The sequence below is a fragment of the Emydura macquarii genome, unplaced genomic scaffold (genome assembly GCF_026122565.2).
Source record: "Emydura macquarii macquarii isolate MOO-44397 ecotype Brisbane River unplaced genomic scaffold, CSIRO-AGI_Emac_v2 contig_71, whole genome shotgun sequence".
Classification (NCBI taxonomy): domain Eukaryota; kingdom Metazoa; phylum Chordata; order Testudines; family Chelidae; genus Emydura; species Emydura macquarii.
Window position 1 is genome coordinate 4752004 of NW_027130208.1, and position 24294 is coordinate 4776297.

Genomic DNA, 24294 nt, shown 5'->3' on the forward strand with positions numbered 1-24294 from the left:
AACAAATAATGGTTCTGAAAATGGTGGGCTATCATTGAAAGACCAGTTGTGCACATTACACTGAATAACATTCTCTGCTTGCAATATATATTAACATTTAAGTTCACTGTAAAAACTGAATTCTTTGGTGTAAAATAGGTAAAATGCCTTGTATTAGAGCACTTAGATGTTTCAAAGCAAAAATTGCAATTATGGAATGTCAGCTAAATAAAATTGTATATTTTCTATTATTGTAGTAGTCATATATTTTTGTTCTGTTTCAGAGTTAAACGGCTATAAGTTAGAGAGAGCTTCCACAATCCAAGCAGATGACGATCAATTGATAATCAACCCAGAGCTTTACCATACTTTTAAGGTACTGTGACATACTTACCTATAAATTTTTTTCTAAACTATGAGACTATTATGTTTAAGATGTGAGAAACATGAAGAACAGGATATTCACAGAGTTGCAAAGCAAGACTGAAGTGCTACCAGATGTAGTTTGGAGATGTTTTGATAAGATGCAGGTGTTTAATGCATGTTTTAGTGAAAAGTAAAAAGACCTTCCAAACAGCCAGAATAAGCTGTATGTGCATACTAGTCAAACCTCATACGTACAGTCAAACTTCATTTATCTGAACAAGATGGCAGACATGAAAGTAACTTGGATGAGTAGAGTTTTGTTTAAGAACAGTCTTAATCTGGTTTTTGATATTGGGAGATATTAACTGGTTTTTCGATAATCAAATTTCAGTTGTACCCATATTCACAGGGTATAGTCTTGTGTAAAGCAGCAATATCTTTTGATGTGGTGCAAAATTCCTTAAGATGGTATCATGATACAGTTTCTTCCTCTGGTCTCTGTCCTGTATCCCGTCAGTTTTGTTTGACTTGTTTGTGTGTATTTTTCTTTGATATGATGAAAGAACAAATCCATTCTATTTTTTTAAGTTTGTATTTTCTTGTTATTCACAAATTTGAAGAGGCCAGTCTACTCTAGTCAAGTTAACTTCTGCTGTGCACGCAAGCTTTTTTATGCTTTTAAAAATAGATTATTATAGAAAGTGCCATAAAGTTAGCATCGAGCTGGTCTGCAAAGCTGAATGAAGCAGAACTCATTTGAGTGGCAGAGATAATCTGGTGAAGAGTGAGGAATGTTTGTCACAGTCTGACTTCTTTACACAGTCTGACTTTTTACTGATGTCTTTTCTTGAGCAGCTCAGCTGAAACTGGTTGTGTGTTTTTCTTTGAAAGCCTATATTGAAACTTTTTGCTTGGAAATTTTAATTACATCGATTGAGTCAGCTGCTACTTCAAGGGAAGAAAACATTGTAAAAGTATTATCGGTTGGTGGACCCACGTTGCAAAGTCATGTGATTTTTAGCTTGCGGAATCAGAGGGACAGATTTGTAGCCCAGCAGCTCAGACTTTCACTTCAGAGCACAGCAGGTAGGACTTGGTGTGCTGCTTGGCACAATTTAGACCTAACAGGTACAGTACATACCAAATGAACCTGAGCATCCATGCCACACAACAGAGACTAGGAACACTGTCTTCATAGGTAATTCAATTCCTTTTGATAAATTGAACAGCATTCAAGCATTAAATTCATACAGAGCTACTAGAATACCTGACTATGCCAGAAGGACATTTTAGTCAATATTCGTACAGTATCCTACTTTGATATTAGATTTGTATGCTTCATATTAGCAATTTTAGGTCAACAGAACAACAGAGGAAAAGTGAGGTTTTTTTTCTCTTTGGCTTATCTTCCTTGCGTATTGTAGGATTTTAAAAAAAGAGATGACTGAAGAATCCAGTAATGTATAATGTGGTATACATTGGGCCTGCACTTTGGGTAGTCATTTACATTAGTGCATAGTGGGTGCAGAGTGGTTTTAAAAGCTATTCTATCAGAATGGTAGCATTTTACACTCACTTTACATGAGTGTAAATGACTACACCATGTGCAGAGCAGTGGAGAATCAGGTTTAAGATCTTTTATTTTTCTCTTTCCATTATTTGTTTATAAACATACAAATGCATACTAAATGAATCATTAGGGAAACTTATTTTAAATATTTTCACCCCAATTTAGTAAAGGGGTAGGAAATGGTTGTGAAATGCAGGGGAAATTTTCAAGATTTTGAAAAATGTTCCCATCCCAAAAGCCAAAGGCCCTGATTTTTAGAGGTATTTAGGTGTTTCTGCTCTGTGTCACAAAGCCTAACTGATTTAGGAGCCTAAATCTTATTTTCAAAAGGCATTTAGTGTTTTAAGTGCCTGAATTCCTTTTGAAAATAGATTAATAGATTAATAGGTTCCGTTAGCCAGTTTTTAATTCACTGAATGTGTGCCATGTTAATTTTATAGTGTTCTAGTTTTCTAATCAAAATGCCATGTGGTACGAAGTCAAACACCTTACTGAAGTCTAAGTAAATTACATGAACACTATTATTTTTATCAACCAAACTTTGTAATTTCATCAAAAAAGGTATCAAGTTAGTTTGACAGGATCTATTTTCCATTAACTCATGCATGTTGATTAGCATTAATTATATTACCCTTTATTTATTAATTAAGTCCCATATCAGCTGCTCCATTATCTTGCCTGGGATCAATGTCAGGCTGATGTGCCCAAAATTACCCAGGTCATCTTGTTTACCCTTTTAAAAAATTGGCACATTTGCTTTTTTCCAGTCTTCTGTAACTTCACTAGCATTCAGGGACTTAATGAAAATCAACATTAGCCATCCAGAGAACTCCTCAGCCAGTTTTTAAAATTTTTGAATGCAAGATATGTGGACCTGCTGCTTTAAAAATGTGTAACTTTAGTGGCTTCTGTTTAACATCTTCCAGAGATAGTAGTTAGATAGAAAGAATGTTATCACCATACAATGAGACAGTATCATCTGTTTTTCCTTCCCAAATACAGGAGAGAAATATTTATTGAAATTTTTTTCCTTTTCTGCAATAATGATCCATATAGTATTGGACCAAATACCATTGTCAGGATTCTTTTTGTTCCTAATATAGTTTAAAAAAACTATTATTGTCTATTGCCAGCAGTGTTAAGGACTTCTATTTGTGTCCCTTGGCTTCAGTTTTCACTTTTTTACAAATTTCTATCTTCTGATATACATTCATTACTATCAACTTCTCCTTTCTTCCATCTGTTACATTACTTTATTTTTTACAGCTGCTTTCACTTCCCTTCTAAAGCAGGTCGGTTTTTTAATCAGCACAGTCTTCTTCCTTGATTGTGGCTTTTTGGGCATCTATTAAGGTGTTCTTAAATGATGCCCAATCATCATTTACATTTATTCTGATTAAATTCTTCCTCCCAGCTGATTTGGGTCATAATTATTTTCAGTTTGTGAAATTGGCCCCATTGAAGCTCCAAATATATATATTACTAGTTTGCTCTTTATTCTTATTGCATATTATAAAGTCATGATCACATGTAACTAAACTATCATTAATTTTTAGTTCTCTGATCAATTCCTTTTTATTTGTTAGGACAAATTCTAATAAACAATTCTTGCATGTTGACCGCAACACTTTTTGAGTTAGGAAATTGACATCTATAGGTTTAGAAATTCCAAGGATGTTTTAGTACCAGCAACAGAAGACCTCCAGCATATGTAACTCAAATTGCACAGCTTTTTTACATACACATGGTAGGTAGGTCTGTAAGGAGGCACTCATCCTGTTGCCTAGTGGGATTTGGTGGTCTGCTGTAGACATTAATTAAAAGCCCCCTGTTGTGCTTTATCTGTTAGAACATTGATCCATAAGCATTCAAGATTATTTTCTTCTGCGTTATCAGTGACTCCTTTCTGACATAGTGCCACTACCTCTCCCCTTTTGCCCATTCGATCCTTCCCAAATAGATTATAACCATTGATTTTAACATTCCAATCATGTGAATTATTCCACCAGGTTTCAGTAATACCAGCTAGACTGAATTGATGCTAATAACTGAGCCATTCTACTTGTTTGTTACCCAAGCTTCTAACATTAGACGTGTATAGGCCATTCAGAAATTTCTCCTCTTCATGCCTTTTGGTTCCTTGATTAATTTTTGTTCTCGGCATTTTGATTTTGTGCTGAGTGCTCACATCTTGCCTTTTTTTGCCTTCTCCTTTTGCTATTTGTTTAACCCCCTCCTGGCTACTCTTGCCAGCCTGTCCATGAGGAGATTGGTCTGCCTTCTCCTGAGGTGGAAGCCATCCAAACGATACAGCCCCCTCTTGCCATAGAAGGTGCACAACAACAAATGCACAAAAACAAAACCCTCCACTGTTTTATCTTGCCAGCGATTCACTTCTGGAATCTTCTGGCTTCTTCCTCTGCTTGTGGAAAAGAAGAGACTTAGGCTCTGAAATCAGTTAGTCGTGATGCTGAGCGCAGCAACCCTTGAATGTTTTTAAAAGAGAGTCTTGGGCCTCCAAATTTTGTGCACTAAAATCCCACAATGCTTTGTTTCATGCTCCCTCCTAGCAGGCTGCAGTGTAGCTGGGGACCAAGAAGTCCTGGCAACTGCTGACTAAAATTGACATTCTTCTCAGTGTCACTGCTGCTAACCACTGTAGGGCAGGGCAAGTAACTGCATTTCCAGCTCACGGGCAGTTCATACATTTTATGTTTTGGTTTAGGTTGAACCAAGTCCAAAATTTATGGAAAATGGACAAAATCAAAAAAAATCCATCCAGGGGCTAACAAAACATGTTCCCTTTGACCTGAACTGGATTTCTTCAGGCATTTGTAAAGGGTAAATTCAGGCAGAGGTGACTTTCCATGATAATCTTTAGCCTCGTGGTTACAACACTGACCTGGGCTCCAGGAGACTTGGCTTCAATTCCCCCTCTACCTGATGTGGAGAAGGGATTTGAACTTGGGTTTCCCACATTTCAGGAAAGTGCCCCAGTCTCCAGGCTATAGAATCATTCACACTTTCAGCTGGACTGCAGAGCTCAGGCACTTAAATGTGGAGGACACTATACTTAAAATGCCATAGCTGCAGGTGCTTTGCTGTACTGCCTCAGTGTGGACATTCACAACAGCGACAGGAGGGATTCTCTCATCGCTGTTGTTTGTCCACCTCACCGAGAGGTGATAGCTAGGTTGACGGAAGAATTCTTCTGTTGGCCTAGCATTGTCTACACCAGAGGTTATGTTGGCATAGCTACATCTCTCAGAGGTGTGGATTTCTCACACCCCTAATGGATGTAGCTATGCTGATGTAAGTTTTCAGTGTAGACCAGCCCTTAGAATTTCTTTGAGTCAGGGGTGCAAAACCTTTCTGGAATCTGTATCTCAAGCAAGGGTAAGAAATTTGTAGGGGAAGGCTCTGTACTTTGCTGGTTGAATAACCATCTCAAAAAGGATTTTGGAGTAAGCAGAGCCTACAAGGAAGAAGGGATTGATCAAAGAAAACTACGCCTTGGAAGTTGGAAAGTGTAGGGATAAAGTTAGAATTGCCAAAGCCAAGAAATTCCTTGCAAAGGAAATTAAAAAATAGTAAAAGTATCTATAGCCATACAAATAACAAGAGAACAAGTAAAGAAGGGGAGCCACTTAACAGTGCGGATGAGGTAAAAATTAAGAATAATCTAGGTATGGCCCAAAAAGTAAATTCATACTTTGCCTCAGCAAAGATGATAATATAGATCAAAAGGGCAAAGAGAAGATGGCAAATGGGAGTGAGTGTATAGAAATGGAAATTACTACATCCGAGTTGGAAGCAAAACTCAAGAGGTTTAATGCACTCAAATTGGGAAGTCCAGGTAATCTCCATCCCAGAAATACTGAAAGAACTGCCACATGAAATTGCAAGTCTGGTAGCAAGGATTTTTAATCAATCTATCAAATTGGGGGCGATGCTTTGACTGGAGAGTAGTAAATATAGTATTTGGTGGAGAGAAGTGATCCAGTCAATTACAGATTTGTTAGTTTGACCTCAATAGTATTCAAGGCTTTAGAATGTATATTGAAGGAAAGAATAATTAAAGACTTGTAGGTAAATGGAAAATAGGATAAAATGCAACATGGATTTAACAAAGGTAGATTGTGCCAGATTAACATGATGTCTTTTTTTGAGGAGATAACAGATTTTTTAGACAGGAAAGTGGTAATCTTACTGCACTTCATTTAAGCATTTGTTATGGTATCAGATTGTTAATGATTAATTTAGGTGGAGAAGATGGGGATTGGTACAGGAATTTTAAGGTGGATAAAGAACTGAGTAAACAGAGAGCTGACAAAGGGTTGTACTGAAAGGAAACCTGCAGGGCTGGAAGGAGGTTGCTACAAGAGTTCCTCAAGGATGGGTCTTGGGATTGATCTTGTTTACTATTTTCATTAATGATTTTGGCACAAACAGTAGGAGTGTGCTAATGAAATTTGCTGATGACACAAAGTTGGGAGGGATCATCAATACAAAAGGGGATTGGAATATTATATAGAAAGAAATGGATGACCTAGAGGACTGGAGTAATAGAAATGGGATGAAATTTAATAGTATAAAGTGCATGGTCATGCACTTAGAGACTAATAAGAATTTCTGCTATAAACTAGGGGACTCATCAATTGGAAATGACAGGCGAGTAGAAAAACCTGAATATATTAGTTGATCACAGGATGACTGTGAGCCACCAATGTGTTGTGGTCATGGAAAAAAGCAAATACATCCTAGGGGTGCATTTCCAGTAGAAATAGGGTAGTATTAATGCCATTGTATAAGACATTAGTAAGATCTCATCTGGAATACAGCATACAATTCTGGTCATTCATGTTTAAGAAAGATTCATTCAAACTAGAAGGGGTGCAGAGAAGAGCTACAAGGCTGACTGGGGGATGGAAAACCTATCTTACAAGAGGAGATGACTAAAAGCACTTGGCTTGTTCAGCCTAGCAAAATGAAGGCTGAGAGAGGGTATAATTGCTCTCTATAAATACATCGGGGGTAAACAGCAGAGAAGAAGAGCTATTTAAACTAAAGAATAGTCTAGGTACATGAACAGATGGTATAAACTGGTCATGAATAAATTTTAGAGTAGAAATTAAAATAATATTTCTAACTATCAGAGGAGTGAGGTTCTGGAACAGTCTTCCAATAGCATCAGTGGGGTAAAACAGCCTAACTAGTTTTCAGATGGCACTTGATACATTTTAAAATGGGCTATAGGATAGGATTTCCTGCATTTACTGTGGACCTGATGACTCAAAAGGTCCCTTCCTGTCTGGTGTTCTTAAGGTTGGTCCTTTGTGATATTTTAATGTTGTCAAATCCAAAAGATGATCACAGTACTTATCTAGTAGGAATATACGACTAACCACCTGTCCAGGATGGTAATGGTGGAATGCTCAGGGAGATTCATCATCCGCGATCCCTCGAGAGAGGATGATTGCCTTCCATGGATTGTCCATTTCAAATTATCTGTGAATCTGCTGATCACAGATGAGGCTTATTCTACAGCTGCAGACTCTGCCACATTGCAGACACATATTTCTGAAGGGTGGATGAGCCTGAGATGTCAGAGACAGGATATTTGGCTAGATGGATCATTGGTCTGACCCAGTATGGCTTATGTTCCATGCTTATGACTAAGGCTTGAAAAATGTCACCAGCACCACCTAGCACAAAGATGAATCCTCCCTCCCAGATGAAACAGTACCTGCACCCCTATGGCCCCCAGAAACGACACCCACAATTTAAAAACAGTTGTGTACTGTTTTTGTATTATGTTTATTTGTAGTATTGTCAATCAACTCTCTATTTAATGAACTTTAAAATTGTAATTACTCTTTTGTGGGGGTTTTTTAATATGGTTTCCCCTTCTTGCTTCACTCCTCTTTTTCTTTCCTATTGTCAGTTATGTATCTTTGTGTTTTAGGTGTGTCCTCTTTTCCTTCTCTTCTGCATCCTTATACTTTGTGGGGTTTTTCCCTACATTTTGTACCTGTCTCACACTTTTTCCCAAACATCTATCTTTCTCTGTACTGTGCTTCTGTATTTTATCTCTCATTCTCTTTCTCACCTGCGTGCCTCCATACTTTCTCTCTTACATACGTCTTTCCTTCTCCCCCCACAAGTGCACTCATCTGCACACAGGCTCCCTCTGTGTCCTGCTCTACCTAAAATATTAGCAGCCCCTTAACTGTTCTGCATCATCAGTTAAACCTCCCTCCTTCCCAAGAAAGTATTAGCAGTACTACTTGTTCCCCTTCTCTTTCTCTTATAGGAATATTGGCTCCTGGATCATTCATCTCATAGGCTTTCTCTTTTGCTCAGGCTGCTCTGCTCTTTGGCCCTGGTATTCCCACTTGTTTGTTCCAAATTCCTTGTCATCCCAGCCAAGTATGTTTTTCAAACCCTGTTTATGCATTCAAAATTCTGTTTTTCCCCCCCTAATCCACACATCGTTTTTTTGTATCTCCTCAAACTATTTTTATACTTTAAAACAATGGTACTTGAGTGATTAAGGAAAGAAAAAGAAGTAACGTGAGTGCAAGAATGGCAATTTTCTCATCTTGTAGTACATACATTTGGTCGCCTCAAGCCATGAAAAAGAAAATTACCACTCCATACAGTCCCATAAAATCTGTTTCTCATCTGACTTTATTATTTCTACTTTCTGATTTGACAGTCAGTAATTTTGTCCATTGAACTGATGAATTGCTCTTTTTGTTGCCACTCTTCTTCCTCTACTGGAATACTGATGTATTCATGACATGCTGGAAAAATATTTCAGAATAGTATAGTAAAAGTCAGCCTGAGACCCAACATGCAGAAGTAGGATCCTGAGTGGGCCTAGATAGCAAAAACATTATTGATGAAACAGTGGGGAAAATAAAAAGACTAAAAAAGCAGACGGTAGCAAGAAAGACTGGACAACCAAAATATATGTGTCTGTCAAATAAATAAATAAAAAGGTGGTGTATGATAAACTGATTGGCACAAACAGTTTTAAAGCAGTAACCATGTTTAAGTAACTGGACCACTGTCAACATTTTAAACAAATAAATAGGCAAATATATTGGTTCATTTTAAGGGCTAATTAATCTTGTAATTTTATTTCAAAATTAAGCCTTTTTACTAAACTGGTTTATATCCCTCAACAATGTGTAAAAGAGAAAAATATTGATTATCATGCCTGTGATCTATCAACTAAGACATCAGTAAGTGGATCTGTCATGCTAAGAATCTATCTACTAAAGAGAAACCAAGTAGATGTTGACATGAAGGATAGTAATACTAATATAGCGAAATCTGGACTTTTAGGTCACCTTACTTTTAAAATACTCCTGAGGCAACTTAAGGGGGCGGTTGGAGGACTGGCAAGAAGTCACCAGTTCAGATTTTGTACAAGCTGGTAATGACCAAAGATTACCATCTACTGGCTGTTTGGTGACCTGCAAGAAATGTGTCAGTGTATTTCCTGGTGAACTGGGTGCTCATCACAAAAAATACTATCACAATTAGCACTAACTAATAGTGTTAAGAGAGGCCAAAAAGTGAATTAGCATGCAGGCTGCACTGTGTTCTCAGCCCTAAAAAGACTACTTCTAAGATTTCTTGTATCCTAAGTTTTTTTAAATCAACATTCACCAAATTCAGCACAATGTGAATGGGACACAATGCCAGTGACTTTAACAGTTGCATCATAGGACTAATTTGGTCCCAATATTTCCATCTCCTCTTAGTTTTCTCTTAAGTTATTTACAACAACTTGTAAAGAATTATGCAACATTTCATCTGAAGCCCGAGTTCATATGTTATTCATTTTCTGTCTTCCTCCCCTCAATTGTAACTTCCTTCTCTGCTAAAAACTGCAGGGTCTGAGCCCATGTTCAGCAAATGAAGGCGACCAAGAGAGAACTACCCAACCCCAGCATATAATATTCAAAAAGCTGAAAGCTGTAGCTGGTTTGGAAGAAGGAGTGGTGAAGAGTAGAAGTATACCAGAAAATGAGTGTTAAGGTCTAAAGTTCAATGACAAGAATAGGTTGTATTCCATAAATACTTTGTGTATTTATATGACAGATTGCAATGTCTCCTTGTTCTAAAATCTCACTATGTATTGACAATAACCTATAATATCACCAGTAAAACCACTGCAGTTTATTATGGCAAATTTTATACTTCTATGAGGCATTAAAATATATAAATGTTATTTAAAAACAAACCACCAGAAGACCATATTGCAGAGGCCTTGCTATTCAGTCACTGGTATCATGATCTTTCTCTCTCTCATTCTGTCGCTCATCACTGTAGTATCTGAGCACCTTCCATGTAAAATAAATAGCAATAGTAAAGTTCTTAGTGGACTTCATGGAGTCTCTGGCATTTCTCCCTTCTTGGTATAAAACTCTGCTTGGGGTAGGATGTTTGTTTTGGGATGTATGTTGTATTGATTTAGGAGTAGAAGGAGGGTGTAAGTGTTGTGACTGTCATTCTTATGGGGGAAAAGCCTTTATGAGGGCAAACTGCTGCAGATAGCCAAGGCCTGGTCTAAACCACAGAGTTAGATCGAGGCAAGGTAGCTTACATTGACCTAACTATGGAAGTGTCTACACTTAAATTTGGCTCCCATGGATGTAACTGCCCCACTGCGCTGACTTAATAACTCCATCTGCAAGAGTGGTGTAGAGTCAAGGCTGATGTAGCTAGGTCGACACAGTGTCAGTGTAGAGACTGTGTTGCTCATGTTGACTGTTACTGGCTTTCAGGAGCCGTTCCACAATGCGTCACTCTGACAATACAATCAATGCAAGCGCTTCTGCTGAAGACGCGCACCGCTGACACAAGGAGCAAAGTGGAGACGCGCACAAGCGATATAAATTACTGTGACGACTGTATGCTGACCTAAGATAGGTCAACTTAAATTTGTGCTGTAGACATGGCCTAAAGAATCATTGCCTTTAGCTCATGGGGTAGTTTTGGATCATGTTTCCTCTGTTTCTGTTACTGCAGTGACCTAGTTACTAGTTGCAGTTACTGCAGTGCTTCCTCCCTAACCAGCAAGAACTCTATTACCAAGTAACAGCTGTGACATAAGCCAAAAAAATTCACCATCAAGACTATAATTCTGTCTTTCAACTTTCTCTAGATATTACAAGAATTTGAGTTCAGTAATGATGTGATATTCGGTTCCCCATGAACTTGGGAGAAGCCAATAGGGTCTTCTCCCACCTGACTTCTATAGTAGGAAGAGGAGTTTTGCATCATTCAAGAAAGAATTTGAGATCTGTTACTACCTGAATCACTTGCTTTTTTGCTTATGTCACAGACTTACTATTGAGTGTAATGTATGCATTTTACATATTACAGAAAACATCCATTGGGTAATTGATTAAACATTATCATCCTCCAAATTGAGCATTTGCTGGCACTTAATGACCAGGCCCCAATCCTGTAAATACTTAGGCATGTGCTTAACTTTACTGCCACGAGTTGTTCTATCGATTTGGGAACTATTCTTGGCCATAAAGTTTAGCACATGTATAAATGGTTGCAGAATTGGGGCCCAGTTGGAAGAACTGACAGCCTGAGTTAACATGACTGGAAAAGTCCAGATCAGAGGTCACTATTGCTGTTACGTTATCTAAAGCTCAGTGTGCTTTCACTGTTTGTAGTATCTGTCTTTTCTTAGGAGTTAAATACTAATACAGTAACCAATAGGAAATAAAGATGTCCTCAACATTCTGTATTAGGTTTGTGATTTTATATCAAATCAGAGTGTGACCTAATAATATAGAATCATAGAAATGTAGGGCTGGAAGCAACTAGCCCACCCCCGACCCAGGCGGGACCACATATACCTAGACCGTCTCTGACAGGTGTTCATCTAACTTGTTTTTTAAAAACTCCAGTGATGGGGATTCCACTATCTCCCTTGGTAACCTATTCCAGTACTTAACTAGCCTCAGTTAGAAATATTTTTCCTAATATCTAATCTAAATCCCCCTTGCTGCAGATTAAGCCCATTACTTCTTGTCCTACCTTCAGTGGACATGGAGAACAATTGATCACCCTCCTCTTTACAACAACCCTTAATATATTTGAAGACCGCTATCAGGTCCCTCCTCAGTCTTCTTTTCTCAAGACTAAACATTTCCACTTTTTTTAACCTTACCTTTTATAGGTCAGGTTTTTTAAAGCTTTTATCGTTATTGTTGTTCTCCTCTGGACTTTCCCCCGTTGGTCCACATCTTAAAGTGTGGTATCGAAAACTAGACTTAGGCCTAGTCTGTACTTATGGGGAAATTTGGCAGCAGTTGACTGGAGTTACATAGAGTAACTTATGTCACTTACATTGACTTCCTAAATCCTCTTCTGCACCCCGTCTCCACTACGCTGTGCCGACGGGAAATGCATACCCATCGACACAGCGCTACGCTTTTTTTGGAGGTGGTTTTATCGAATCAACTTCCAGATTGATTGAGTGGGTCTTCACTTCCACTCAGTTGATCTGGATAAATCGATCTGACGGCGGCGAATTTGCCGCCATCAGTGAAGACGTACCCACAGTTCTTCAGCTGAGGCCTCACCAGTGCCAAGTAGAGAAGAACAATTATCTACTATGTTTTATTTATGACACTCTGGCTAATACAGCCCGGAATGTTAGTCCTTTTTGTAACTGCATCACATTGTTGACTTATGTTCAGTTTGTGACCCACTATATCCTCTAGATCCCTTTCTTCTGTACCGCTGCCTAGCCAGTTATTATCCATATTGCATTTGTGCCTTTGACTTTTCCTTCCTAAGTGTAGTACTTTGCTCTTGCCTATATTGAATTGTATCTTGTTGATTTCAGAGCACTTCTCAGATTTGTCAAGGTCATTTTGAATTCTGATCCTATCCTCCAAAGTGCTTGCAGCTCCTCCAAGCTTGGTGATGTCTTTAAACTTTATAAGGATATTATCCACTTCAGGGAGCAAATAAAGAGCATAAATGGTGACTGGTAAATTGGATATTAAATGTTAAAGAATTTTAAAAAATCTAAAATCCCAATCCTGGAAACACATAAGCATGTGTGTACCATTGCTCATTGAGTAGTCCCATTGCCTTCAAGAAGACAACTTACGTGAACATTATGCACGAGCTTAAGTGTTTACAGGTTCTGAGTCTGAGGACTTTGTGGCACTACTCACTGCAGTTAAAGTTAAGCATGTGCATAAATCTTTGCAGGATTGGGACCTAAGATGTCATAAGTAACAAAGGTAAATAGATTTGTTTGCAATATATGGCTTCAGTCTTGTGAAGATTTACACATCTGTTTAACTTTACGCAGTGTAAATAATAAGATTAAAATAAATGGGACTAAGCAGGTGACTAAGACTTTGCAGGATGAGGGCCTAAATTGATAACTTTTCTTTAATGTTTTAGTTCACAGGAAAAAAAATTCCCTGAATTTTAAAAACCTTTTTGAAATCAGTTTATAGAAGAGTTTAATTTTGCACAATTTATGGTTACTTCCAAGCACGTGAAGCTGTTCAGAATCAGAAGTATTTTTCACCAAGGGTTGTATCGCTTAATTAAATACTCAACACCATCTACTAACTCAGACAACAAATGAAGATATTAAAAATAAAATGTTGGGCAACAGTTACAACCCCTGTGAATCAGAAAACATGCCCCAGCACTTTTGTGACCAACCAATAATCAGTTTGTGTCTGAATAACTGGAAAATAAAACTGACTAGAAACAAAAGTGAACTTGACCTCTTCAGAATGTGGTAATTGTGCAGTCTGAGTGGAATGTAAAAAGTATCAAGCGAATATATTCAATTTTAAACATTCTTTGTTACTGTGTGAGATTATTTTAAAATGCCAGCTTTATAGTGGTAGTTCCCCTTTAATTTCACTCCACTATTGTACAGTAGGTCAGTAGAGCTGCTGACATAAGAGCTTGAAACAGTCCAGGATCCTTTAGGGTAATGTGTCTTGCCAGCCAGCCTTTTCTCCTTACACCTTCCTCCTTAGAACGAGGAGGAGAAGAATGTTCTTGCTGATGCTGCTGTCTTTTAACCCCCAATAACTCCGGGCGTAGAAAGTTGGCAGCCCCTATCTTCATCCCTGTTTGTGACAGACCTGGAGTCCTCGCCTGGGAGAAGGGGGCATTCCCCTAAAGCGAACCCACCTCGCTGGAAGGGAGTCATGCGGAGTGGATTCGGTGTCCAGTGACACCTTTTCAGGGCAGCGCGGTGGGTGACCCTGGTTGAAAGGAGCGTGCAGGGGGCGGGGTGGGGCGGGTGAGTTACATACATGGGGCTCGTTTCCTGCACAGCCTCTGCTCCTGGCGTTGACGTGCAGCCTTGTAAGGTGGGGAGGGAGGCGCTCTGCTTAAGGGAGCCCGGCGAGCCAAGCGGCGGGGCAGGAATGGGCAGCGTTGCTCCGACCACAGCTGGGGGGGGGTGGAGAGATTTTGGTTACGGCGGCTTCTGATGGGAGGATTGTAGCTGCTGGAGACGTGCCTCTGCCTCTTCGGCCATCTGCCGCCGCCCGGCCCGAGTGTCCCTGAGATCTCCCGTGGTGGGGAGGGGAGGGGATGGGTGAGGTGGACTTTGTTTTTGTAGGGTCTCCACCGACCTCCCGCTGGGCCAAGCAGCTTCTGATTTAGGAGTCGTGGGAGAACAGCTGCGTTGACTGCCACCATTGCAAAACCAGACCTAAGCGGGGCGGGGGGGGGTTACCCTCCCCCTGGGCTCGGGTCGGAAGTTAAGGGGAGCCTGAAGCCGAGGGAGGCAGGCCGGCTCCCGGTGCTGTCAGAGCCGCGCTCCTGCGAGGTGCGGGCCGGTCCACCTCCCGGAGCCTCCTTAACCGCGGCGCCACCTTAAGAGCCTGCTGACTTTTCTTGTTACATTGTAGCAGCGGAAAGAATGTCGGCGCGGGCCGCGGGTGACGTCAGAGGGGAGCAGCGCAGAGCGGCGGCGGCCCGGCAGCGGCGGCGGCCCCGGCACGGAGGAGGCGGAGGCGGAGGCGGAGAGAGCGGCCCCGGCCCCTCCGGCAGCACAGCGGCAATGGCGACCGTCGGGGAGCGCAGGTCCCTGCCCAGCCCGGAGGCGATGCTGGGGCAGCCCTGGAGCCACTGGGTCGATGCTGCTAAACTTCACGGGAACGACGGTGAGCAGAGCGGGGCCCCCCGCCCCGCACCCGCACACACCTCCCTGGGGCCAGCCGGGGCCAGGGGCCACCCCCGCCGGGCGCCGGCTCCGTTCCGGAAGAGCCCTGGGCGCACCGGTAGGGGAAATCTCTGCCGGGACCGGGGCCGGGATCATGGGTGCCCGGCGATGGCAATCCCGCTCCTGGCATCTTGGGAGCGCGGGTGGGTGTGTGAGAGAGAGAGACAGACACACACCGGTGAGCCCCCGGGGCCCACGCGAGCCCACTTAGAGCGGGGTGTCAGTCCCAGCGGCTGGCATTTCTTCCCCCGCATTCTGCATGCCCTGATGAAGGATGTATGCCTGAGCCCCAGGTGGGGCAGCCCCCTGCCTAGATACACTGTTGGAGGAACTGCCTGAGCCCTGGGATCCTGCAGATTCCCTCTAGGGTCCTGGGTGGACCAGTGGTTGTCGGTACCTCATAGCTACGCCGTTTTTTATGGTGGGGAACAGTGTGTGTGCAATTCCTGTGTGTCAGTCTCACATGTATATCCGTGTAGGGTCGCACAGTGCTCTGGTAAGTGGGTGACTCTGCCTCACCATCTTTCTGTAAGTGTGGTGTAGACTGATGCCTAATGTGTGGGTGGGATGACTTAAACACATTTTTTTTTTTTTTTAAGGAACAGCATCGGAAGAAAGTTTCAAGGAGTATGGGAAAAATCGAGAAGCCATGCGACTCTGTAGAGAAGGTGAGCATGATTTCTTATTAAGAAAGGTGCATGAAGAAGTTTCCCTGCTGGTAATTATGTTATTAGAACGTGCATATGGAGAAAACTCACCAGATCTTCAAGACCATCGTTTTGTACCTGAGATCTCTTAGTGGAGATCGTAAGTTATTAAATGGACTCTTAATCAAAGGCATTATAATAAATCTGGCTGACTTACTGTAGAGTTCAGACCAGGTTTTTAATTGATTAGCATGATGCTATTCGACTGTAAATAGTCTCTAGCGGGCCATGATTACTTTTGGGAGTAGCACCCATGGACCATCCCACAGTATCCGCTGTTTTTTTAAAATATTTGACTTGATCAGTTCTATTTTAGTACTGGAGCACTGATCTTTTTTTCCAATCAAGTAAGTGCCTCATCTTTATTACTTAGCACACTGTTAATACTTAGTGTGAGTGGCATACATAAAGCAAGGTTAACAGTCTAAACTTTGACAAATAGAAATACTGTTTAAAAGTGTAGACAGCAGTTAGTGAAGCATATATATTGTCAATAATTTTGTAACTGGAGGTGAAAAAACAGTAGTAACTCTGATTTTCATGTCTGATTGGTTTTCTAAATTCAAAAACACTGTTTACACCAGGGAAATGGCCTCAGAATTTTCTAATGTTGCGAACACTGGTTGAGCTCCACTGGTATTATTCTAAGGGGGACGCATAACATATATGAGCCACTGGTGTATTTAACACTGACTCAATTAGAGCTGTTCTGAGTAGTTTATCTGACACTTAAAATGTCAGTGGTAGCTTACAGCCTGACTATAGGAGGGCTCCGCTTCTTGCTAGGGCTGGTAGTGCTGACCTGCTGTAAGCAACAGTTGGAAACTTTATGAGAATTTCACTGCCAAAGATTGGGTCAAAATCAATAAGCAGCAGCCTTTATAGGAATCTCAGTGGAGTGCATACTATGTGACTCAAAAACACTGGGATCTTTCTGCCACTGTCCCAATATGTGTATATTTTAAATATTGTTTTATAAATTCATTCCTTCAACACGGATCTGATAGTTCTGTTGCATATTCCATTTTTTTCTCTAAATTACCAGGTGCTTAAATAGCATTTTTATTTGTGCCTGCTATATTAAGTGTTGTGCAAAATATTACGGAGGCTTAAACAGTCTTTGCAACCTTAACTAATGGAACCCTAGTTCCATCAGTTAAGGCTGATTTTCAAACTTCTTTCTTCCTACCTACAGCTATTAAAACACAAACCTCTAAGGTTTCTGTATTTTGCAGGTTAACAGTCAGGGTGAAGGAGATTCTTCCTTCACTAAAGACCTGGTCATGCAGCTTGTCTCCTGAGAATGCATGTAGCCCATTGACTTCAATCTCACGAACAACTTGCAGGATTGGGGCCTAAGTTTGAAGGAAATTCATAACATGCAATTAGAATTAAAGCAAAAAACCCCCAAACAAACCGCATTCTGTAAAGATTCTAAAAGGTCTGCTTATTATCAGCCTTCTATCTTGGCAGTTCATTCTAATTTTAAGACAGTATTTGATGGGATTATAATACTGTTACCTCGTTCAGGGGGAATCTCTCTTTACAGAATAAAACAAAAATAAATTCCTCTTAATGCTTTAGTGTTTGTTAATGAAGTTGATGGGCAACAACAAATGCCAGCATGTATACATTTAGTCGTCCAAAGCAGACATAGACAACTTTATAACTGAGCCCTTTGGCCAGGGAAAACTTTGCATGCTAGCAAGTTTGAACAGAGAAGCTTTATACATAACGGGACTCCTGCTGAGGTATTGTGAGACCAAGGCCTAGATCCTCAAAGGTATTTAGGCACCTAAGCCCCTAAAAATCTTTGAGGATCTGGGCCTATGTAACTTGCCCAAGGTCACACAGGAAATTTGTGACAGACCTGGGAATTAAATTTATGTCTCTTAAATTCCAGTTAGCGGCCTAACCACTGGACCATCATTTCTCTCAGTTGGTATCTACTTGTCTTTCAATCTGTGCTGCCATTTCTTTCCCTTCAGTTGACCTGCTACATACAATCATTTGTTCTCAGACCTTCAAGAACATTTACCAAAGATGGGATCTCAGCGCAGGGCCGTTTTAAGACCTTCATAGGCCCTAGGCACACTTGCCTTTGTAGGCCCCCCCGACCAAAATAACTAATTTGATTTTAAGCTATTAATACATAGTTTTTTAAATAAAAATAAAAAATTATATATAGAAAATTTTTTCGTAGGCCCTGAAAGTTTCGTAGGCCCTAGGCACTGTGCCTATTGTGCCTGATGGATAATATGGCCCTGTCTCAGCAGATCCAGCTTTTTAAGATTAGTCTCCTTCCATGCTGAGCTTTGAAACACTGCATGGGCTACAGCAGCTGGAATGGAATGTGAGCCCAAGATCTCAGACAGCCTTTTGGCTTGGGAGGTCTTTGGGCAGTGGGACTGAGATTAGACACCATTTAGCTCATGACATTTGTATTTCAAAGTACTCTGGGCACTGAAATCTTTTCACTATGTGCAATATTTTACATAGAAGATTGCGCTGGAAATAATTCAGTACAATTATTTTATCTACACGGTTTATATGACCGATTCTCCTCAAGTTCATCCACCCAACATCTTGTCACCTGCTGTCCATGAAGCAACCAGGGATTAAATTCCCCTGCAAACCAGCTTCTTGCTGTGGAAGATAAACCACAGCATATTGCATTGTATTCAGTAAGTACCATTCCAAAACAGTGATGCATAAAGCCTAATCCTTTTCATCTATCTTCCCAATATGAACTTGAAACCTCAGCGTAAGGTAACTTTCATAATTCATCCTTCTTATACCAGTCTGAGGGCCCATCAAATACAGACCACATAAATCCAATCCATTTTATACATACGTCATAAGCCTCAGAAGACCTCATTCATCAAACACATAGTACGTGACTTATTTATCGAAAAGGAAAGGAAGTTAACGTGTCTGTAGTATGTATTACATTTTCATTTGAAGTCAATGATTCTAAAAAAAATTAAAGTTGTAGTAAACAGGGTTTGAACAATCTCATCTTCAACAATCAGCAATCTTCTTATCTGTGGCAAACAAGAAGCTTTCGCAGAAGAGTGTCTAAAGTTTTTGTTTAGAAAGCTGTGACGTTTCTAGCCTGTATGGCTGTGAAGGAAATCTTCTAAATGGAAACATGCGTAAAGCTAGTATAGTGTTGTCTTTCCAAGTGTGCAGACAGCTCTAGTGCTGCTGCTTCTAACTTGAACAAGCTGCAGCAGAGTGCAAACTGTTGGTGTTCAGAACCTCTTAAGCGGCAGTGAAACTGACAAGAATTAGGTTGACTTTACTCTGCTTCTGTTTAGCAAAGTTCTAAGCAGCAATCGAGACAGGCCTTGAAGCTAATCTGCCACCTCCTCCATTTCCATAGTCTGTGCTGTAATTTTTTTTTACAAAAATAGCGATGGCGAAAAGAACATACATGTTTTAGGGTAACGGATAGTGGTAATCTTAAGAGTGTCTTTTTGCTGTTTTCATTTTATACAGAACTTTAGTTACTGTAATATTTTAATTTAATTTTAGTGATTACAAATATGGCGGGTGGGGGATTGGTAAAGATATCTGCCATCAACATGGATATAGTACTTACTTGTGCACTAACATTCATCGATGTATAAAACCCTCCAGAAGTGGTAGGGAAGGAAATGCTGTTTTGTTATTATATCAGTCATGTCTTGCCTACCCTGGAAAGCTCTGTGGTGATCAAAGCGCTAGTGAAATTATGACGTCACAAGATTGAAGGCAGAACAATTTGGTTACACAGTTTAAAATTGTTTTCTTGTGTCTGTTTTTTGTTAACATCTGTGGTACGGTGTGTTGGCCACCGATGTTTATCAGTGTAGGCCCTGTGTAGATGCTGGCCAGGAAACCAAGACGTTTCTCACGATCAAATGAATCGACATGACCACGGATTAGCTGAGCAATGAAGGCACCCAGGCCAGGCCAGGTTTATTGTGTGCGGCACAATAAGAAGTGACCTACAGAGAATCTGGGTCAGTTTCGAATAGGCGGCGTTACAATGGCCACGGCCCAATGGCGGGATTTTCCGTTATCCCCTAGACTGGACGCCGGTATTCCCTCTGACACCCTCTTTTATACATTGTTACCTACAATTTCGTTTTGCCCCCTTTGACGTAGGTAGTTGCCATCCTCTTGATGTAGTGTAATACCACCTTTTTCCATTAATTGGCTAATTTGGGCAAAACAACTCCATTTATCACCTTTTAGTCATTTTTATTCATCAAAGTGTCATTTTAGGGAGTTAGTTCTCCTTCATATCTTATTGCCTCCTGTACCTGCTACATAATTTGCATTTTAGTAATATTTTGTCAGTCTGTATACTTGCGGTATCAGCACTTTTCTGTGCCAATTTCAGCTAGCTTGGTTTTTTCCACTTATACTCCTGTTTACTTGGCTTTTTCCACTTAGGCCTTACCTGTTTTACAGGCCTTATGACAGGTCTTATACTTATTACAACATCTACTTAAGCTTCGATATCTAATGAACATACAAGGTGTCATACTTTCACCCTGTTCTCTCTGTAAAAGTTATGAGCAGATACATTATACATGTGAGACTCCTGGCCCCCAAAAAATCTATCAGAAAAAAGGAGAGACAACCAGGCTTGACATTCTTGATATTTTGAAGAGAAAAAACATACATGGAAAAAAAAACGTTTTAGGCATTCTCTATATATCCTATTGATAGAGTGGTCCCTAGGTGCCTTCTTCAGAAGCTTTTCACCTTCACCGGTCACAGTGGTTTACAGATGACCTGCAACAAATGAAGTGTAAGGAGAGACAGTATTTGTGGTGAAAGTCTTGGGCTGAATCGGATGTGTCATAAAGAATTTTTGAATTCTTATGCCATGGCTGAAGAAGAGGTTCTTTGTCTACATTATAGCATCCACAAAGTCTGCCAGTGGATTTGTTTCTAGCTGATTGCACTCAGTGGCTGATTAGAGTCCCTACTTTCATGAGGAAATTTTTGATTACTTTGTGGACAAAATTGGGCAGATTCACACAGTTGTCTGCTTGGTGGCTATTAGAGTAAGAGCTAAAGGGGGACAAATGTTAGGTCTTGTTGGGTTGAGTTTAGGCCAGTAATGCTCACTGACATAGTGCTGGGAAAACTTCATGTCACAACTCGTCCACTGAATCTATGTTCTTCCAGTCTGATAATAGCCAGTGGAAAAGTACTAAGTCCTAATGGGTGGAGATTAACTCCTCCCTTGGGAAGGGCCGGTTGCAATTTTTATTTAGGCCTTTTCTTACCTAGAAAATTAGAACACAGTTTTGAGGAATCATGTCCACTAATATGACTTTGCAGTTAGCGTAGCCAGGGACAAGTTGTGTGTTAATGTCATGTCACGTCAACTGGCTGTGATTATACTCTACTGGAATTATAGGTTTAATCGTTGCCAGCTGATGAGCTGTTAAACACAGCTTGTCCCTATCTGTATCCACTGCAAAGTCCTGTTTAACGCCCTCTTAGTTAACATGACTCCACGAGGTTATTCTAAAGCTACCTATGTTCTAGTGAAGACAAGCCCATAAAGAAGCTGTTATGTTGCATTTGCTCGAGAGGTCAACACTCGACACTCACAATATGGCTAATCGTTGTCCAGTATTGAATCTTGTATTTTCGTTTAATATCATAGAGAAGGTTGTGTCATAACAACTCCGGAGTACCTACATGCTTCAGATCTCCTTGTCAATCAGGGTACAGACATGGATATGGGCTAGAACTGCATTGGTGACATTGGAAGACGGGTGTCCTTTCTGATGATAGATCTATCAGCGGCTTGCAATACTGTTCCCCATCAGGGGTTGCTGCATCACCTGTATATTTCAGTGCAAGTGGATGGTGCTGCCTTGGGTGGCTCTTTTTGTGCTTTGCTGAGCGTTCCTAGCAGGTGGTGTGAGGCAGTTGCACTTCCTCCCTGAAGGTGCTGTCATGTGACGTTCAACAGGACTTATTGTATCTCCCTTCTTTTCGGTTTGTAGGGGGCTGCTAGGAGGGTTGGTTGGAAGGTATTAGCGGCAGCGCTTTCAGTGTGCTTATGGCACGGTTTGGAGGAGGTGATATAAAACAGTATATGTGTACGCTGCAGTTAGATACCCGTAGCCGGCCTGCGCCAGCTGACTCTGGTTTGCGGGGCTCGGGCTGCTGGGCTGTTTAATTGCAGTGCAGATGTTGCAGCTCAGCCCCCCTAACTCTGGGACCCTTCCATCTTTCAGGATCCTAGAGCTCTGGCTCCAGCCCAAACCTGAACAGCTACTCCGCAATTAAACAGCCCCACAGCCGAGCCCTCTGAGCCCGAGCCCACTGGCACGGGTTTTTAATTGCAGGATAAACATGCCCTTAGTCCAGACTCTAAAACTCAATCCAGATAAGACTGGAACAATATTAGCAGGTTGCAGGACCAACTGGAAGATCTGGTGATGATTAGGAAGCCCAAGCAAAAAGTTAAGTTTTATTTAGTTGAGTGTTGAGATGAGTTGGTTTCAAATTTTACTGAGGGCTTTTGATGGAGCTGCTGAGTTGAGATTATGTTTGTTTTGTTAAATCATGTCAAAGGTTCCTAGAGTGCCGGATCGGCACTTCTGGTTTGCAAATATTTTGTATATATTTTTTATTAAATTGAAATAAATAACTACATGAGCAGAAAGGCACAATGGTTTTTAAAAACATTCTTTGCAAGTCACCTGTAATATTTTATCAGGAAAACTTCCTTTACATATCTTATCTTATGTTAATGGAATATTAGGATTCAGACATCATACAAAGCGTTTCAAGGCCTTGTGGGTCTTTGGGATATAATACAACAATTACAGGTGGACTGTAAAGGAGAATTATGAGGCTTTAAAAATCATAAGTGTTTCTATTAAACTGTTTGAAAAATCTTGTATTTAGAAGGGATGCTACTTATAAAGTTATCTGTGGTATCCACTGTCATTCTCTCCATCCCTGTGGTTTCTTATTTATTTGAAACCCGGGTTTTGATTATGACATCACAGTTATTGCAGAGGAGATGATTATGGTGCTACAAATAGAAAATCATGTTAGAATTAAGCTAGGACTGTGTCTTCCTTTCTGTTTGGAAAACACTCAGCATGTTTTCAGTACCATAATAATATGAGCCCGCTCTTGCAAGATACTTAGTGCCTCCATGGGTAGAGAGCCCTGCCCGACTAGAGAATTTGTATCTGCATCCGAGTCACAATCCGCAAACGTAGTCTGCGGATATCTGCAGATTTGCAGGGCTCTGTTCATGGAAGTTGGGTATACTGAGTACCTCAATAAATAATAGCGATAAGTGAGGAATAAGAAGCAGGAACTGACAGATGCTTACATTCTCTTTCATACACCTGTGATCATCAAAAAGTCACCATTAGCTAACAGTTCCCACAAAGTGGTATCTGAAATTAGCACAGGTTCCCCTGTGCTTAGAATAGGAGATAACTGGTAATGGTTGGCAAATAATTGCCTTTTCAATGATTTCTGCTGTATTCTTAAACAACAATAAAATCTCCGGCAAAGGAGAATAACTCAGAAAATTGAAATATAGCGTTCCTGCAACAGTTTATGTCATCAAACATGTAAGCAGTGCAGAAAAGACATCATCTCAAACAAAAGTTATCCTAAAATTGCCAATTTGCCATCTTCAAAAATAGATGATTTTGAAAGCTATTTCCTTCATTGTAAAGCTCCGAGGACAGAAGATGCACATGGTGACTTCCATCTCCCTCCTCTGTACACACAAACCTGTGGCAGTAATGGCCAAAGTGCAGGCTGGCACCCGATCTGACTTCTATCACTTACTATGCAGCCCCGCACCTGAAATGTTCAAATGTAGGGTCCTTAGTACAGCATCTAGGCCAAAGTGTAACAGCTAAGTATACAATGTTTCATGTTGGTGTGCTCTTGTCCTAAGTTAATAGGAACAAAGATACACTTGAGATAAGGAAGAAATAGTGGAGATGGGATTGGTGGGCTTTAGGCAAAGAGTCGGAGGACTGAGGACAACACAGTGTATCAAGGAAAGTGTATATGAAGGAGTTCAGAGAACTGTAGCTTAGAACCTAACGTCTGTAATGACTACAAGCACATGGGCAAAGGTTTATCATCTTTAAAGCATGGAAATATTTGATTCATAATCACGGTCTTTCATTCCAAGTGTCCAAGTATTCTCTTTATTTGCAAGATGCTAAAAGTTACACTTTTTCCTTCCTTTTTGAATGGAAGTCAAGCTATCTTTACTGTTTCAGATGCCAGTATGTACAAACCCCTTTTTGCTTTTTCTCAGTGCTTTTGCATTGTGGTAGTAGACAGCACAAGGAATGGATGGAAATGACTATTTATACCTTGCACGATTTCTCCAGCATATGCTAAAAGCTGGT

The 24294-nt window shown here is 40.6% G+C and overlaps 1 protein-coding gene across 7 annotated transcripts in view; it reads left to right on the forward strand.

Annotated features, from left to right (window-relative positions):
- The window catches only part of ATXN7 (ataxin 7), a 127200-nt gene that overhangs the window by 28889 nt on the left and 74017 nt on the right, over positions 1-24294 (forward strand). For 5 of the 7 annotated variants that reach the window (XM_067541633.1, XM_067541640.1, XM_067541629.1 and 2 more), the window contains 3 exons: positions 264-355; positions 14857-15111; positions 15770-15838. In XM_067541633.1, coding sequence (XP_067397734.1) covers positions 14868-15111; positions 15770-15838 — 313 coding nt within the window. In that variant the 5' untranslated portion in view covers positions 264-355; positions 14857-14867. Of the gene's footprint in view, positions 1-263; positions 356-13012; positions 14193-14451; positions 14541-14856; positions 15112-15769; positions 15839-24294 lie in introns of those variants that run through there. The other 2 variants (XM_067541669.1, XM_067541620.1) reach the window with 2 other exon arrangements.